Raw genomic sequence first — 18431 nt, 5'->3', positions numbered from 1 at the left:
ATCAGGTAAATGTAAGCTCACTTGGAGTCCTGATATGCAAGCAGCTTTCGAGAACATCAAAACCGAATTTGCTCAGACCACCACCCTGGCACACTCATCACCAGATGTCCTCATGGTTATAACGGCCGATTACAGTGACCAGGCGATAAGGATGGTGCAACAACAGGAAGTCCCCTGTGCAACCCAACCACTATGGTTTCTCTCGGAGAAATTTACTGTCTCCCAGAAAATGTGGTTAACCTTCGACTCTGAGCTTTGGGCGATATACCATGTGGTTCAGTACTTCCAAGATGACATCAAGGGCCAGCCACTTACTATCTACACACACCACTTCTTTCTGGTTGACACTATTAAACACCTGCCAGCCTATACCTCCCCTCAATGATTCTGCCACCTGGACTTGATTTCACAATATACTACAGATTTACACTATGTACAGGCAGCAGAAAACACGATGGCTAACTACCTCTCATGAGTTGCTGCCACATCGGTAGACCTTGACTTCGACCATCTAGTGGAGGCACAAGCAAAGGACACTGACCTCAAAACCTGCTATCTGGACACACAATGGGCCTGCAACTCAAGCAGTACACCATTGCAGGCACAACCAAACTAGTTTGGTATGATGTATCCCATGGTAGGCAACTATGAGTTGTGCCACAGAACCTCAGGAAGATAATTTTGAACCTCCTCCACAACTTGTCTCACCCCAGAGTACGCCTGACACTTATGTCATAACTTTTCATTCGGACTAACATTAAATAGGACTGCGCTTCACGGATGAGAGTCTGCATCCAATGCCAATGGGCCAAGGTAAGACGTCACACCCAACTACTCTTGGGGAAATTCCCCATCCCGAAGGGCCGTTTCCAACATGTACTCATAGACTAGGTGGGGCCACTCTCAGATTCAAATGGATACATCTTGTCAGCCATAGACAGGACAACTTGATGGATGGAGGCCACACCTCTGACTGATATATTGGCTGCCACTGTTGCCCGAGCTTTCATCACACTATGGATTGCATGCTTCATGCTTGCATTGTGCTTCATGCTTGAGTCCTTGACAACTGACCAGTGCTGAAAGTTCGAGTCGGCCCTGTTCTACGAACTCTCCACCTCTGTAGGTGCCACCAGTTTCTCACCACAGCCTACCACCCACAATCCAATGGCCTTGTGGAATGGTGGCACTGCACCCTCAAGACAGTGCTGGTATGCCACAACCAGGAGTGGACAGAGACCCTCCCCTGGATGCTGCTGGGCAGACGAGCTATGAACAAAGAGGATCTGGATGCCTCACTGGCAGAGGTGCTCTATGGGGAACCAATCACCCATCCAGCAGAGTTTGTATCACAAACCACCAACCCTGTTGATGTCAACCTGCTGGACTCATTAAAACATCCGCCACATCTGCATCACTCCGCCATCCCATTACACCAAATGACTATCTTTGAACACAAGGACCTCCAATTGTGTACTCATGTCATGGTCAGGACTGATGCTGTCAAACGCACCCTTCAACACCTGCATACAGTAGCCTTACAAGGTATTGAAATGAGGGCCAAACACTTTTGATATCTTGCAAGCTGGAAAAAACAACAACAGTGTCACTGAACTGCCTAAAACGGGTGTAGACCTTAGCAGACACACCTGGTGTTTACCCTCCACCAGCCCCAGCTTCAGCCCCTTCAAGCCAATTTACAGTCCACTTAGACAAGCAAAACTACCTCCCAGAAGACATTTCCATAACACTGAGGTTATGACCAAATTCGGCAATAGACAGTTGGGCTACAGCATGGTCTCGAAGTCATTAGAGCATTACAACCTTCCTTCCGCCTATGATCGGCACAGCAGGTCTGAAATCCAGTCTTTCTTCAGATGGCTACCTGCTTGTGTCAGCCCTGGACCACATCATAACAATGACTGACACCCCAAGACACTGCCGGTGGTGGACCAACAGCCTTACCAACACTGGACGATGCACCACCAGCTCAACGAATAACGCCATCACCCCATCGGCACCACCACTGATGTCACAGGCCGGTCACCCTTTACAGCCATCCAGCCACCTGTCACAGTACAGTATGTTGGCCCTTGCTATTGCCAGCAGGACACGATGTACACCAATCACTGTGCTCCACGCTTGTGGGAGAGTGGGAGGCTCTCTGAGGACATAGAACCATTGGCTCTATCCCCCAATAATGGCGCTGCCCTACCACAGCAAGAACAACTGTATCTTTGCCAGATAAGTACTCTGTAGTACGCTCTCTATGCTACATGCATTGGGTACACACTACAAGAATAAAAGTGTTCGTAGTAAGTGACAGGAGTGTGAGTGATTATTTATTGTTGTAATTACCATATACGCTCCCCACAACCTACATTTTCATTATAGTTTCTTATTCATAAAACTTGGCTTTCCTCATAATGTGCTCTGCACACAGACTGAATACATAAGATGGCAATATGCAGCTGTGACATACTCCTTTCTTGGCCCTCGATATATGGTTGTCAATGTTGTTTCTTGGTCAGAATATAAGTTTCATGTGAAGTAAATGAGGTGCTCTGGTTTTACTCCCATGTTTTTCAATAGCCCCCATAATTTATTGTGGCTAACATAGTCAAAGGCTTCAGAATAATCAATAAAGCACAGATATATATATCTTTCTGGAAGTCTCTTGCCTTTTCCATAATCTGCATTCCTTCCAATCATTTTGAACAATTGTGCTGGAATTCCATTGGGTGCACTGGCCTTGTTTTCAGCAGTATTTTATGTGGCGCATTTGGCTTTCCTCTCGAAATTATGTGGCTCTGGTTTAAAATCACATTAGCTTCATCATCATCAAGATGCAGTTCTTTCTTATATAGGCCTTCTACATATTCTATGTTTCTTTCTTTAATGTCCTCTGTTTTTGTTACTTTTTACCATTTCTATCGGCTATGATTCCAATTTTCACCAAGAATTTTCCTTTGATGTCTCTAATTTTCTTATGAAGGTCCCTTGTCTTCCCCATTATGCTTATCTCTTCAGTTTCTTTGCACTATTCAGGTAATAAGATATTCTTGTCTTTTCCAGCTAATTTCTGAAACTCTGCATTTAATTTAAAAATTGTTGATCTATTCCCTTTGATTTTTGGTTTTTCTGCTGGCTCACTGACAGCACAGGATACTTATGCACACAGCTCTTGTGGGTTTTATCTTCTAACTATAATGCATTAAATCTTTTCTTGGCTTATGAGTGAACCAGATGGTAAGCTTTTAAACTTTTATCTGTAAGATGGAATAGTTTTGGCTACATTCCTCTGTTTCACCCAGAATTTAGTAATTAAGAGCTCATGATCTGGGCAATCAGCTCCAGGTCTTCTTTTAGTTGACTTGATAGCATTCTTCCACTTCTGATTATAAAGTATGTAAATAATTTGATTCCGGTGTTGGCTGTCTGGTGAAGTCCATATGTAGAGGCATCATTCGGGTAGCTGGAACAGTGTGTTAGTAATAACCAGCAAACTGTCTTGGCCAAATTCCAGGAGTCTCTATCCCACTTCATTTGTTGTACTATGACCAAATTTTCCTGTAACATCTTCAATAGTTTGATTTCTCACTTTGGTGTTCCTATCTCGACCTATGAAGATGACACCCTTTTTTGATGTCGGCAGCAGTAATGCTTACAAATTTCCATAAAATTAGTTAATAATGTTGTCTTCAGCTTTAGAGGTTAGCACGTAAACTTGAATGGCTTTTATATTAGAGGGTTGATCTTCAAATCTACATATACATCTACATCTGTATGATGTAAACCACTGTGAAGCGCATGGCAATGGGTACATCCTCCTATTCTACCAGTTACAGTATTAGGGGTTCTTCCTGTTCCTTTATTAATGTATGAAGTCAGGAAGAATGATTGTTTTCATGCTTCCATGTATGTGCTGTAATCAATCTAATCTTGTCCTCATGATCCCTATTTGAGCGATAAGTACTGGGCTGTAGTATATTCCTAGAGTCAGCTGTTTTCAATTTTTAAAGTAGGCTTTCACGGGATAGTTTATCTCTGTTTTCAAGTGTCTTCCAGTTAAGTTTCTTCAACATATCTGTGACACTTTTGGATGGGTCAAACAAATCTGTGACCATTTGTGCTGCCCTTCTCTGTATACATTTATTATCCTCTGTTAGTCCTATTTAGTACGGGTCCCACACATCTGAACAAAGTTCCAGAATGGGTTACATGAGTGATTTGTGATTACATTGGTTAATTTTCACCAGTATTTTACCAGTAAACTAAAGTCTACCACCTGTTTTACCCTTGACTGAGCCTATGAGATCAATCAATTTCACATCCCTACAGTGTTGCACCTGGGTATTGGTATGAGTTGGCTGATTAAAACTGTGACTCGCTGATATTGCAGTCATATGATACTACGTTTTCTTCATTTTGTGAAGTGCACAGTTTTACATTTCTGAGCATTTAAAGTAAGTAGCCAATCTTTGCAACTCTTTGAAATCTTATCAAGATCTAACTGAATATTTATTGAATGATATGAATATAATAGAGAGAAACACTCCACATGGGAAAAATATATCTAAAAACAAAAATGATGTGACATACCAAACAAAAGCGCTGGCAGGTCAATGGACACACAAAGATACACACAAAATTCAAGCTTTCGCAAGCAACAGTTGCTTCTTCAGGAAAGGGGGAAGGAGAGGGAAAGACGAAAGGATGTGGGTTTTAGGGGAGAGGGCAAGGAGTCATTCCAATCCCGGGAGCGGAAAGACTTACCTTAGGTGGAAGAAAGGACAGGTGTACACTCGCACACACACACATCCATCGGCACATACACAGACGCAAGCAGACATTTGTAAAGGCAAAATTTATTCAGTTTCTTTCAGGCAGTACTTCACTACAGACAACTGTGTAATCTGCAAAGGGTCTGAGGATACTACTAGTATTGATTGCAAGGTCATTAACTTGCAACATGAACAGCAAGGGTGTCAACACATTTTGCCGGGGCACACCCAAAGTTACTTCTACATCCGATGATTACTCTCCATCCACGATAGCAAGATGTGTCCTCCCCACCAAAAAATCCTTAATCCACTCACAAATTTTCCCTCAATACCCCACATGACCATTTTTTTGACAATAATGCAGATGACGAACAGAGTAAAATTCTTTTCAGAAATCAAAAAATACTGCATCTACCCAGTTGCCTTGATTCACAGCTTTCAGCATGTCATGTGAGAAAAGTGAGAGTTGAGTTCCACACGAGTGATGTTTTCAGAAACTGTGCTGGCTGGCATGGAGTAAATAATTCTGTATGCGATACCTCATTTTGTTTGAGCTCAGAATATGCCCTAAGAGTCTACAAGCAATCAAAGTCAAGTTTTGTGGATCACTTCTACTAGCCTTCTTGTAAATGTGTGCTTTCTTACTGTGCATTGTTTTTTGCTTGAGGAATCTACAATAGATTATAGAAGACAGGCTAACTCGGTCACAAATTTACTGGAGAATCTGATAGGGATTCCACAGGGCCATAGAGCTTTGTTCAGTTTTGCTGATATCAGTTGTTCCTCAACACTACTGATGCTACCACTTATTTCACTAATCTTGTCAGTGGCACAAGGATTAAATTTGAGCAATTTCCACGAGTTTTCCTGTTTAAAGGAACACTTGAAAACAGAGTTAAGGATTTCAGCTTTAACTTTGCTACCCTCAATTTCAGTTCCTGTTTCATTTGTGAGTGACTGTGCACTTTCTTTGGTGCCTTTACATACGATCAGTATATATTTGGGTTTTGTGAAAGATCATTTGACAATATTCCACTACGATAGTCACTGAAGGTTTCCCACACAGCTCTCTTGACAGCTAAACGTATTTCATCCAGCGTGTTTGTATCTGTAGCCTTATGCTTTGTTTTACACATCTTTAGCAGTTTCTTTACACTGACTGTGTACGTAAGGTCCCACCCATTGTGAACTGTTCTAGTGGGTGGTCAACTATTCTTTTAAACATGAGCCATGAGATATGACACTACTGGCTTTTTATCTAGTTTACTGAACTTTCTTTTCCATTATGGGTCATGTTTCAAACTATCTTTTCTATGTAGTTTCTAGAGAAGGGAGTTAGTAATGTCGTACCTACCTCTAACAAAACTGAATTTTCCCAGTTGATTGTTGAATGGTTAACGTCTTCACCAGCAATTACACTATGAGTGGGGAACTTACAAGTGACCTGAGGTCTTCTCTAAAGTTTTTGGTTACACCAGTAGGTGAATCTGGTGGACAAGAGTTGATCCAGTTACCATTTTACACCCACCCTTAATGCGAGGTCTTGCCCAGTCTCATAAGGACCTTCAATTTCCATTTAAAATCTGGTGGACATCATTCTATCACTTTTATAATTGCACCCCATTACAGCATTTCTTACTATGTTACTAACTATGAAAGCTGCTCCATTACTTCTGTTGTCTCTTATCCAGAATATACTGTACAGCCAACAGAAGCAAATTCTCAAATGCCAGTCCACCTCGTTTCAATTATTTTCAATATGTTGATGCCAATTCTCTCCAGTTCTCTTTTGAATAGTTCCTATTTTCCTTGATACATGGATCTTACATTAAATGTTCCAAGTGGTAGTACTTGCAGCATCTTACTTCTCGTGAAGCTCCTCTCAACGAGGTGGCAGGTTCATGTGCTAGGCATCTGATGCATGGTTGTTGGAGGTGGTAGGGAGTGGTGCATGCTGAAGGTGATTTGGTGATGAAAGACCTTCCAAAATAGACAAACACACATATTCACAGAAGTGCAACTCATACACACAACCAGTCTCTCTCTCTCTCTCTCTCTCTCTCTCTCTCTCTCTCTCTCTCTCTCTCTCTCTCCCCCCCCCTCCCCACTCCACCGTGTGTGTGTGTGTTTTCCAGAATAAGGCCTTATGTCTGCGGTTGGGATCTGTAAATATTATGTTCTAAGTTAGCCACAATCCTTCCCAACTCTCTCTGTGGTTTCTACAAACTTCTCTTTAAGGCTGACTGCCATTTTACAAACTCTTCTTGTTTGCCAACTGTCATCCCACCTTCTCAGTATTTTCTTTTTACACTGTTTCAATTTTTTGCTATGGCTCTGATGGGAATCCTCTCTCAGAATGTATTTGAGAAACTCCCATTCTTCCTTTGAGCTCTCTTTTACAGGTGGTTTTCCAGTAGCTGATCAAGTTGCAGGTGGTTTTTTAGTAGCTCATCAAGTTGCTTTTGGTATAACCATACTACACCCGGGTTTCTGAAAAAGCTTTCATGGAAGTCATGTTCTTCATTTGTTGGCTTTTTCTTGTCCCCTTTCTGCCATCTTGGTCTTATTCATATGGGTGAGCGATAAGAGGAGTAACACCTCTTAAATAAACCTTGGTTTAGCTCTCTCAGCTGCCACTAACTTGTGAGTGTAGTTTTCCTGGGTTACAGATGATGGAAGTCAAGGTTTTGAATGTGAAAAAAGACCACACAAATTGACAGCAGAGAGGAGTGGTGGAACTATCAATTTGGGTTGCAATACTTAAGTAATATTAGATGTGCAAGAAGGTAAAATAGATCCGGAGAGGTAAATGTATTATAGAAAGTTGAATATGTTAGTAGTAGTAGTAGTAGTAGTTTTATTCATCCGTAGATCTCTTTTTACAAGGATATAGGACATGTCAAAGTATTTACAAGCTTAGATCAATTTACAATAAGCTAATTCGTATACACATATATTTACAGACTTCTAGTTAGAGACAATCATTAGATTTTACTCCTGGTATACAATAATTTATTTACAAATAACTCATTAAATAATGTAATGCCACACTATTCACTCATATTTCCCTATCAGTCACTGCACACACTATACACACATTGTTTCATAACACTTCACTCACTACATACACACACACACACACACACACACAGGTGATCCTTGGGCCATTTTCTGTACTGCAAGTTCCCATTTGCTATCCTGAAAAACTGAGTCAGCATCCCTTCATAATGAGTGAGATGTTGAGCTCAGAAAGAGGAAGAGGTGTTAGTATTGTGCTATGCATAGCTTGAGGGGAGAGTGTCTCTAGAAAGGAAAAAAGAAGAAAAATAATAAAGTGAAGGTGTTATGTGGAATATTGGATGTTTTATAATCATCATTATTATTATTATTTGTTTGTATAACATTTTTTTATCAAACCCCTACTCTGCTTTATCTAAGTAATCCTTCAATGTATAAAATGTATTGCATAACAGGTACTTTTTAGCTGCCTTCTTAAATAAGTGTATTTTTGAAATTTCTTTAATCTCTTTTGGTAATTTATTGTACAGTTTTATTCCTTGGTAGAAAATGCTGTTTTGAGTTTTATGTTTATTTTTTCTTGGTAAATGTAAGTTGAGTCTATCTCTTGTTGCATGGTCATGGACAGAGCTGTTTGTGCAGTAATTGCCAATGTTGCTTTTGATGTGTACAACTGACTGGTAAATGTGTTCACATGGAGCAGTTAAAATTCCCAGTGTTTTGAACAGATCTTTACAATGAGCTCGACTACTATTTCTGGTTATTATTCTTATGGCTCTTTTCTGGAGTTTGAAAATTGTGTTCATATTTTGTGGATTTGTTCCCCAAAAAAGAATGCCATAGCTAAGAATTGAGTGTACATATGAATAATATGTAACTAAAAGACACTGCATGTTACACACAGATGATAGAATTCTAAGGGCATAACATGCTGATGACATTCTGTTTGCAAGTACCTTTGTGTGTTCGCACCACTTCAGCTGAGAGTCAATATTCATTCCTAGAAATTTTGCATTTGTTACACAGTCTATAGAGGTGCCATCTACATTTAATTTAACATTGTCATTTTTCCTCTTCAAACTGAAGTTCATGGCATTAGTTTTCTTTATGTTTAATGTCAATTTGTTGCTTATTGACCAATCGTAAACTTCCTTGAGAGTTTCATTTGCTTTCTCGGTAAGGAGTTCTCTTGTTCTCTCAGTGACTATAATATTGCTGTCATCAGCGAAGAGAATTTTCTCACCATGAGTAACACTACTGGGAAAGTCATTGATGTATATCAGGAATAGTATTGGTCCTAATATGCTACCTTGTGGAACCCCTATATTAATATGTTTTGGTTCTGATAAGTATTTTACTAAATGTTTAGATCTATTTGAAGTATGTGTTATCTCTACTCTTTGTACCCTATCTGTTAGGTATGATCGAAACCAGTCATTAGCTACCCCTCTTATTCCTAATGCTTCTAATTTATTTAATAGAATCTTGTGGTCGACTGTATCAAAAGCCTTAGAAAGATCCAAAAATATGCCTGTGACACACTCATCTTTATCAAGAGCATTAAGTACAACTTTTGTGAAATCTACTATGGCTGACTCCGTATTTTTGCCACTTCGAAAACCAAACTGTGATTTGCTTAAAAGATTGTATTTATTCAGATAATTCATTAATCTGTCTTTCATAATTGCTTCTATTATTTTTGAGAATGCTGACAGCAGGGAAATGGGCCGGTAATTTTCTATGTCTTCTGCATTACCTTTCTTAAGCAAAGGTACAACTCTTGCCTGTTTTAGCTGCTCTGGAAATGTCCCTGATGTGAAGGATTCATTTATTATATTTGTTAATGGGCCTTGTATAATCCCTATGCATTGTTTCAGTACACACATTGGTACATCATCTAAGCCTTCTGACTTTTTATTTTTTAGCTTTTGAACAGTTTTATTGACTTCATTCTCTGTGGTTGGAAGTAACATCATTGTATCTAGTGCAACAATTTTTGCAGGTGTTATATTTGTTTTGGGGAATTTTTGCTGTAACTTCTCTGCAATACTTGAAAAATGCTCGTTTACATAGTTTGCTAAGTGTTGTGGATCATTTATTACCTTATCCCCCTCCCTTAGCAGTATGTTATTCTGCATTTGTTTGCCTCTCCCCGTTTCCTTTTTTATAACATCCCAGACTGCTTTGCTTTTATTCTCTGCATTATATATTATTTTGTCATTAAATGACTTTTTTGCAGCGATCAGCACCTTCCTATAAATCTTTTTGTATCTATGATAGAAATTTAAGAATTCTGGATCATTGTGAATCTTTTTCATGGAACTGAGGTGTTTAAGTGTTTGGGAGGACTTCTTAATACCTGCTGTTATCCATCTGTTTTTGTGAGATGTTGATACAGTCATGCATACTTTTGGAAATGCTGTTTCAAAGTTCAATTTAAACAATGTGGAGAATTTGGAGAATTTCATATTCACATTGGTTTCCTTATACACTTCATCCCAGCTTTGTTTTTCTAGTGCTTTTGAAAAATATTTTATTTTGATTTCTGATAGATGTCGTTTATAGGCTTGTAGTTTAGGGAATGATTCGATGCCTGATTTTACTGTTGTTATTTGACAGAGATGGTCTGATAGTCCGAGATCTTTTACAGCTACATCACATTTTTCCCTGTCTATATTTGTGGCCACATGGTCAATTACTGATGCAGTCATTGTAGTAACCCTTGTTGCACTATTGACCAATAGGGACATGCCAAAACTTTGAAGGATATTTATGAAGGTGCTGCTGGATTCATTTATGATATTAGTGTTGATGTTTATGTCCCCACACAGAATTATGTTGACCTTTGTACTTGAGACTTTATCTAGAACTTCTGTTAATTTATTGAAAAAAGTGTCCACACTACCACTGGGAGATCTATACACACACAAAATAATTAATTTCTTGGTGATATCGAGCCCTGATAATTCAATAGCTGATATTTCAATGTGTTTGTCTTCACTTACTGTACTGAGGTCATGTCTAGATTTGAACTGTGTTCCTTTTCTGATATAAATGCATGATCCTCCACCCCTTGAAGTAGTTCTGCAGTAAGAGTTTGCCCTTTCATACAATGATAATACTACATGTTGGATTTCTGTGTCTCTACACCAGTGCTCAGTAATACAAACTACTGTGCAGTTCAAAGATTGGAGCTCAACTTCTAATGCTTGTATTTTATTTTTTATTGATTGCATGTTTTGATGGAGGATTGTTAAGTCTGTGAAATGCCCCATGTTACTCTTTCCGATGGTTTGTTTTTCTTTGTGACATCTGGTATGTGTGATTTTTGGAGTGTTATAATCTGTCTTGTGAGTGATTGTTTCAGTATTTTTTGAACTGCTAGAGATACTCTTTAGGCAGGGGAACCTGTTGTCTGGATTTATCCTAAAAAAGACCTACTTTTCCTACCTATGACAACAGGTATTTGACCATGTGTGGCCCGAGATCCACCCCCTATACTTTCATGAATCAGCTGTACCAATCTTCCCTTCCCAGTCCTGTTTAGGTGTAGGCCATGCCTAGTGAAACCCCATCTGTTGATAGTCCCGACGGGCACCAGAGAAACATGAGCAAAGTTGGCCGTCCTCAGAGCCATCCCCAGCCCCACATTGATTCGCCTCACAGCTCCATCAAGGCGTGGCTGATCATGACGCCGGAACAGCTCAACAAAGTGTACAATGGTGCCATGAGTCAGGGAAGCTATCTTGTCCAGGTCACCACCTATTTCATATGCCCCATCCCTGTCCAAACTGTTTCCCGCCCCACCCACTATCACTACATGGTCCTCTTTTGTAAAATCCTTACATAAAGACCCTAGGTCCTCTATCACATGACTTAGCCCTGCATTTGGTTTGAAGATACTGGTGGCCTGGTACGCTGCCCCTAAACTTTCCTGTAACTGAGGGCCTACACCTCGCCCATGGCTACTACCTAGCAGCAGCACTTTCTTCTTCCTAACACTTTGTACATTCCTAGGCTTCTTGGCCTCGGTTGAAGTGTGCTGCACATTTCCTGCTCCTCGTTCTACCTGAGGCTCTTCTCCACTTAACTCTGGCAGTGGCAGATACCTGTTTTTGGTGTTGATGATAAAACTATCAGATCGCGTTCTCTTTCTTCCTATCCTCCTACCAGCTGCCAGTTCCCAACCACCCTCCTCCCCCCTATTTCTCTTGATCCTTATCAGTTCCTTCCTTGCTTCCTCCAACTGTGCCTGAAGGGCACAGATTTTCCTTTCCTGCTCCCCAATCAAAATGTTCCTACTGCATACTCTGCAGTTCCAGGAGAGAGCCTCTTCTGTTCTCCCAACATTCTCCCCACTGCATCCCCCCCAGTGAAAATATTTCCTACAAGATTGGCAACAAATCCCTCTACTCACTACCCTATAACAGCTCCCACATTTCTCACTCATGGTCAGTTTCGAAAGAATAGTTAAGTTTAAAGAATGTTTTAAATTTGTCAAGGTCGCGAGATTGTATGTCTGCAAGCAAAAAAAACGACACAAAGATCTTATGTGCGGTGGTTGTTGTTTTTCTACTGATTTAGAGATGCAAGAACAGAAGAATGAATTTGTAATTACTTTGCTTTAGAGAATTTAAGTTATCAGGCGTGTTTGGTCAGGTTTTTAAACGTTTATAACTCGGAAAATTTAGACCTAGATCGCGTCTATCTAACTAGTAAACAATACGAAATGTGTTAGTTAAATACGATTTAGAAATGTTTAATTACACTTTTATTGCGACAATAGACACTGATGAAACTAGTAGCTGTCTTTTTTAAACGATTTTTGCACTATCAAGAAAACTTGAATAGAATTTGTTGTGTTTATGTCACGCAAAATTACGGGTTATGTCGCGATTATCGGGACCTCAGCTAAAGAACAAGTTTTTTCAAGAATAAGCTCTGCTTGGACGCTAATATTCAGTTGTGTGACAAGAACGGACACTACAGCAAGTAATAAAAACAAAGAATATTTAAACTTGGCACTATTTCCTCTTAAATAAGTTATTTTAGCGGACGAAGAAAATACCTGTGATCTCACTCGGCGGCCATCTTGGATTCAATGTTGACATTATATTTTGGAAAAAGTTCTTTTTTTTGGGTAAAGCTTGTCAATCCATAAAGTAATGGTGAAATTAATAACTAAAGTACACAGATATGACATAGGCACATGCTCCCACTCAAATCCATTACTTCACACTAAAGATTGGAGGAGGCGGCCTAGGTCTGATAGACATTCAGAAAATACTACAGCCTTTCATATAAAGAGGTGTTTAGAGTGTGTCAAAAATACTGAAAACAACAGAAGCTAAGTGCCTTGATCCACTGGCCAATGCTGCACCAATGAGCCCTGAATTAAAACATGTAAGGCAATTTTAAACAACAGCTACATTAGAATACAGTAAAAAAACCAATTAGTTGCAAATAAGCACTCAAGTCACAGATGGGACGATTCAAAATATTAAACACAACACAACACAACACAAGTATCAAGACAAAAAAATTAGAAGACAGTCTGGAGAAAACTATGCAGAAATATCTTGACAAGTGAAATAAAGGAATTCTTGTACAGAGTGGTGAAGAATGTTGTAAGTACAAATGACAGACTTAAGTTTGTGTTGCTTAAACCAATTAAGTTTTGTCTAAAATGTTTACTTGTAAACATGTTATCACACAGATTCATATGCGGTGGCTGTCTATCATTCATTAATTAAAGGAACTGATAGTAAATACATAGAAATCTCCTAATTGTTATGGTAGCACTAAACATGAAAACCAACAGGACTTTGAGTCTTTAAGGGAGTTACATCAATTATATCATCAAGGAGAAAGGACATATAACAACCTGATGGAATTCCAAATATATATATTTAGAAGAAATACGAACTGAAAGATTATGAAGCATGATTTGGGAATGTTCTAAATCTCATCTTCCAAAAGAAAGGTTTAAGATAACAAGTATGTAGTAGCAGAATTTTTGCTGGGAAACAAAGAATAGATGTGCCAGCAACAAGTAGAGCATAAGCGATAAGAGTGAAGTATGATAGGGTATTAGTGGGCTGCAAGCCCACTATGGCAGACGTGAAGGCCTCAGCAAAACCATGAGTATTGTCCCTCATATGAACACCAAATGAATATCACAAGTAAGAAAATTTTAATGAATTCGAATGGAAACAGAACTCAGAAAGATGATTAAAAATAAAACTACATGCTTTAGGTTAATTAGTTGCACAGGTATAAAGCATAAAGAAACAATTTTTAGTTACCATCCTCATCAGTGGTTTAATTTCACTTTCCATGTTTCTGTCAAGACACAAGAAATTTTTTCCTTTCATTAAAGAAGTTTAAGTTTTGAGAGAAATTTAAGTTTTAAGCTTTCTTGAAGGACTTCAGGTTTTTGATTAATAATCTTAGGAAAAACTGACAAACAAAGATGCACAACTTTATTTTGATTCAGAAGAAACACTTATTTTATCTTCATATATAAAAAGGAATGAGTAGTTTATCACTGGTCAATCACAGGATTTTTATTTACCAGTCACTTGTCACTTCTTTCAGCACTGGCAATATATGCTGAAGTGAAAAATTACAAGTCACATTGTGGTTCAAATTCCAGGTTAAACTGCAGGTCCCCTTATAACTAGCTGAGTAAGTCAGTTCAAAAGTCAGAGCAATGTTGTTATAAGACACTATGGTTCTCAATCAATCAGTTCCTGAATGGTACCAATTTGAAACTGGATATAAAACACTGGATTAATAAGGCAGTAAATACTTCAGTTAGAAAAGGTTAGTACAATACATAATAATTTATGAATTTCAGTAAAACTAAAATCAAGATGCATACAGGAATAGTAGTTCCAGTGGTGCTATATGTAACGAGGATGAGTGTCGCACATAAAGATGCTGAGAAACTGTAAAGCTTTTTACGACAAATATCTATTAGGACTTCAGTCCAATGAAGGTACTGATGGCTGCACAAGAAATGAGATTGAAAGATTGCAGAAATAACATGACAAACCTAAAGTTGTCCACAGCGTAAATGGGGAAAGACTAACAGTCAAAAGTCGTGGTTCACATCCCAGACCATCTCCAAGACAAAGCTATGATGGTGGAAAGGCCTGAGGAAATACACCAGCTTTACACATCCCAAAAGGTGTAGGTGGATAGAGTGCCAAAAGACGTAAGTTAGCTTGGGGTCAAAGTTAAATGGAGGAGAAATGCACAACAATGCAGTAACTAGTTGCACAAATCAGGACAGCAAATTAGCTCTGTTTAATGTGTGTCCCTCACTACTAAACATCTGTTTTTGTTATTATGAATAAGTCTGCTCGGATGAATGAAAGTGTAATGTAAATAAATTTTGGAGTTACACAAGATATAAATGTCAACAATAGCCCATACAATATTTGCAGATCTTATTCACTATCATTTAAGTATTTGTGTATCTAGCACTGTTAAAGAATACACCAATTTAAACAGTAACAGCAACGTTTTTCTTACAAATGGTCAGGACGACACATATTCTGTCATATATATTGTTTCAGTCTTGTGAAAGTTATGTTAACAATGTGGCGGTTCAAGTCCATATGTAGTGCTGACTATTTATCACAACACATTTGAACTGGAGGTTTCATGGCAAGTTTATTTCTACTGATTATCATATAATAAATGGGCAAAAGGGTAATTTCCTGCCATTAATAAGTTAATGCAAGAACTAATGCTTTCACTCCTTTAAAAGAAATTTTATGTCAAAACTGTGTCCTTGTAATCTCCGTGTATTTTACCCAATCTCAAACTTGTGACCCAGAAAATTTCAGTTAACATCGATGCCATAATTCAAACATGACATCTCAGTGCTGCAAAATTAGTACATAGGAAGAATATGTTGGGAAAGACAGTAAATTACAGAGACTAATATTGCTTTTTTTCATTTTTTTATAAGAATGCAACAAATATTATACATAATACACAAATTTGTAATACAAAGACATAAGAAAATGATAATTTTTCTATCATTTAGAATGTGACTGATAATTTGCAATAAAAATGAAACAAATGATGACAAATGCAGAATTTATTTCAAGGGGTTTATTTTTGTTTAACATGAACAGATGGAGGTCAGTAGATTACACATTTTGATACAAGGAATGAGCTCCTGAAAAGATATTAAATATTTAGGGTAAAAAAGAATTCAAATACTGAAAAAATCTCTATAAAAATGATTTACTTTGACCACTGGCATCAGTATAGTGTTTACACATCTGATACAGTTTTGTTAACAGCTGTAAACTAACTTCATCACAAATGTACAATAAGTTTACAATAAACTAGAACTGCTTTTATTTACATATGTACTGTTTTGTTTCTTATTATCTGCTTTATACATTTATGGCACAAATAATGTATTTACAACATGTATCTAAACTGAACTTTTAGTTTCCTATATATTGTCACAGCACCAGAAAGTAATGTAAGGGTACTACCTGCTCAACTTAAGTGAGTAAATATTGTAGCTGTCCTTTCAGCTGAAACAGCTGAAATCATTAAAACTGAATGAATTTATAAATCCATTTATTCTGCATCAACAACTGTAATTGTAACAGGTGGTATGTATTTCCATGTGTGTCCTACGTCACTGAAGGCTAAATTTTTGTCTTGCAAACTTTCATCATTATCTTGTGATAGACATTGAATATCAATTTTGTACTGACCTGGTGTGAAGAAAATGACACTGCATTCGTGGTATGCATTACCTTGTTCTACCAGCTGAAAAGGAAGAAAATTAATGTACTTTATTATGAATCATTCATAACCTGACACAATAAATAGTACTGATGTTGAGCATGGGCTATTGAATAATAGGTAAAAACACAGCATAAGGCTGTAGGTAGAAAGATGTTGAATAAAACACATTTGGCTCTCAAGAGAGCAATGCACGAAGCCTTCAATGACTATCATAGCAGAATATTGTCAAAAGAATTTTCACAAAATCCAAAGAAACTCTGATCATATGTAAATACTGTTAGTGGCACCAAAGTTAGTGTTGAGTCTCTCATGGATGAGACAAGAAATAAAACAGAGTAGCAAAGCAAAAGCTAAAATGCTTAACTTAGTTTTCAAATATTCCTTTACAAAATAAAACCCAGGAATATTGTCCCAATTTTATTCCTGTGCCACAGGTCACACCTGTCCCAAAAGATTAGCAGAAGTGATCCACAAAACTGGCATCCAATATCTTTGAGATCCATTTGTTGTAGAATCTTAGCTCATATTCTGAGCTTAACACTTTGACTGCTGTGGGCGTGTTAACTCGTCATGCCTCGCCGTTCTTCTGCTGTGCCCGACGTGTTTTAAGTGCGGCCCTTGGGTCTTCCCTATAGCACCACAGATGTGCTGACGCTTGCTGTGCCACCAGCCTTTCCACCTTTAGCGACAAGTTTAGGCATGCTAGTCACAGCTACCACAGCGCGACAGGTGTGTAAACACGCAAAGCTGTCTTTCTGTCTTGCTCTTCCAGTAGCTGTTGAGTGTTCTGACTGTATAATATGAATGTGCAAAAATGTTTGTTGCTGTGTTCCCTCTTTGTAGAATTTGACTTCACTTCCCGTGTTTTCATCAGTTTTCTTGTTTTCTAATGTCATCGTGGTCGCACATATACCAGTGATGAACCTTCAACAGAATCTCGAAGCTGTAGTCCTCAGGCCTTTACATCAAAGGGGAGAGCAAGAATTACAGTCAGTAGTTTCTCTGAATCCGAGGAAACAGAAAGTGACAGAGAAATGCTTCAGAAAAAAGCGTGCTTAAGTGACACATTTGACCGGAAAGAAACCGATTTGCAACCGTTGAGCCATTACTTTGATGACTCGAGTTCTGGACACAAATGTCAGCTAGATATTGACCCAAGCATTCTTTCATTTTTTGTGATATTTATGTCTGAAGAACTGTTGCAATTTATTGCAGATGGAACAAATCGTTTTTACGTTTACACCAGACAAAATACTACAGAGTCAATGAATTCTTGACTGTCAAAGAGGAAAGACACAGGATTTGAGGAAATGTATTGCTTTGTTGCTATTTGCCTGCTAATGGCCCAAGTTAAGAAGGTAAAATTAAGTGATTATTGCTCCAGAGATACACTTCTGAACATTCCTCCAGAGCTGAACACACCAGTTTTCAGTGAAATTATGTTCCGAGACTATTTTTGTCTACTTCTGAGAATGTTTCACTTCAGTGATAACTCTGCGAGTGCTGGAGGTGAAGTCTATTTAAAATTAGGACGATTGTTGACAAGATTCTTAAGAGGTCTCGTAATTCATTTAGTCCACATCGAAGCTTTATTTAGATGAAAGTCGCTTACTGTTCAATGGACTATTATCTATCAAGCAATTTATTCCAACCAAGCGAAGTAGATTTGGAATAAAGGCATTTGTACTGTGTGTGTGTCAGAGTGGGTATAGTTTCGATTTGATTGTACATACAGGCGCAACAACAAAAATGGGGTTCCACAATTTAGGGAAAGTGGCGACTTAGTGGCAACTCTTATGGGTTCATATTCTATATGTCGATAATTGGTACTCCAGTTGGATCTGT

At 38.4% G+C, this 18431-nt stretch overlaps 1 protein-coding gene across 2 annotated transcripts in view; it reads right to left on the bottom strand.

Moving 5' to 3' along the window:
- Positions 1-16048: 16048 nt before the first annotated feature.
- The window catches only part of LOC126334642 (protein brunelleschi), a 249443-nt gene continuing 247060 nt past the window's right edge, over positions 16049-18431 (bottom strand). For both annotated transcript variants that reach the window (XM_049997084.1, XM_049997085.1), the window contains exon 23: positions 16049-16607. In XM_049997084.1, coding sequence (XP_049853041.1) covers positions 16413-16607 — 195 coding nt within the window. In that variant the 3' untranslated portion in view covers positions 16049-16412. The remainder of the gene's footprint in view (positions 16608-18431) is intronic.

This window comes from Schistocerca gregaria, chromosome 2 (genome assembly GCF_023897955.1).
Source record: "Schistocerca gregaria isolate iqSchGreg1 chromosome 2, iqSchGreg1.2, whole genome shotgun sequence".
In the NCBI taxonomy this organism is placed as follows: Eukaryota; Metazoa; Arthropoda; class Insecta; order Orthoptera; family Acrididae; genus Schistocerca; species Schistocerca gregaria.
This window is presented reverse-complemented; position numbering and strand designations above follow the sequence as displayed.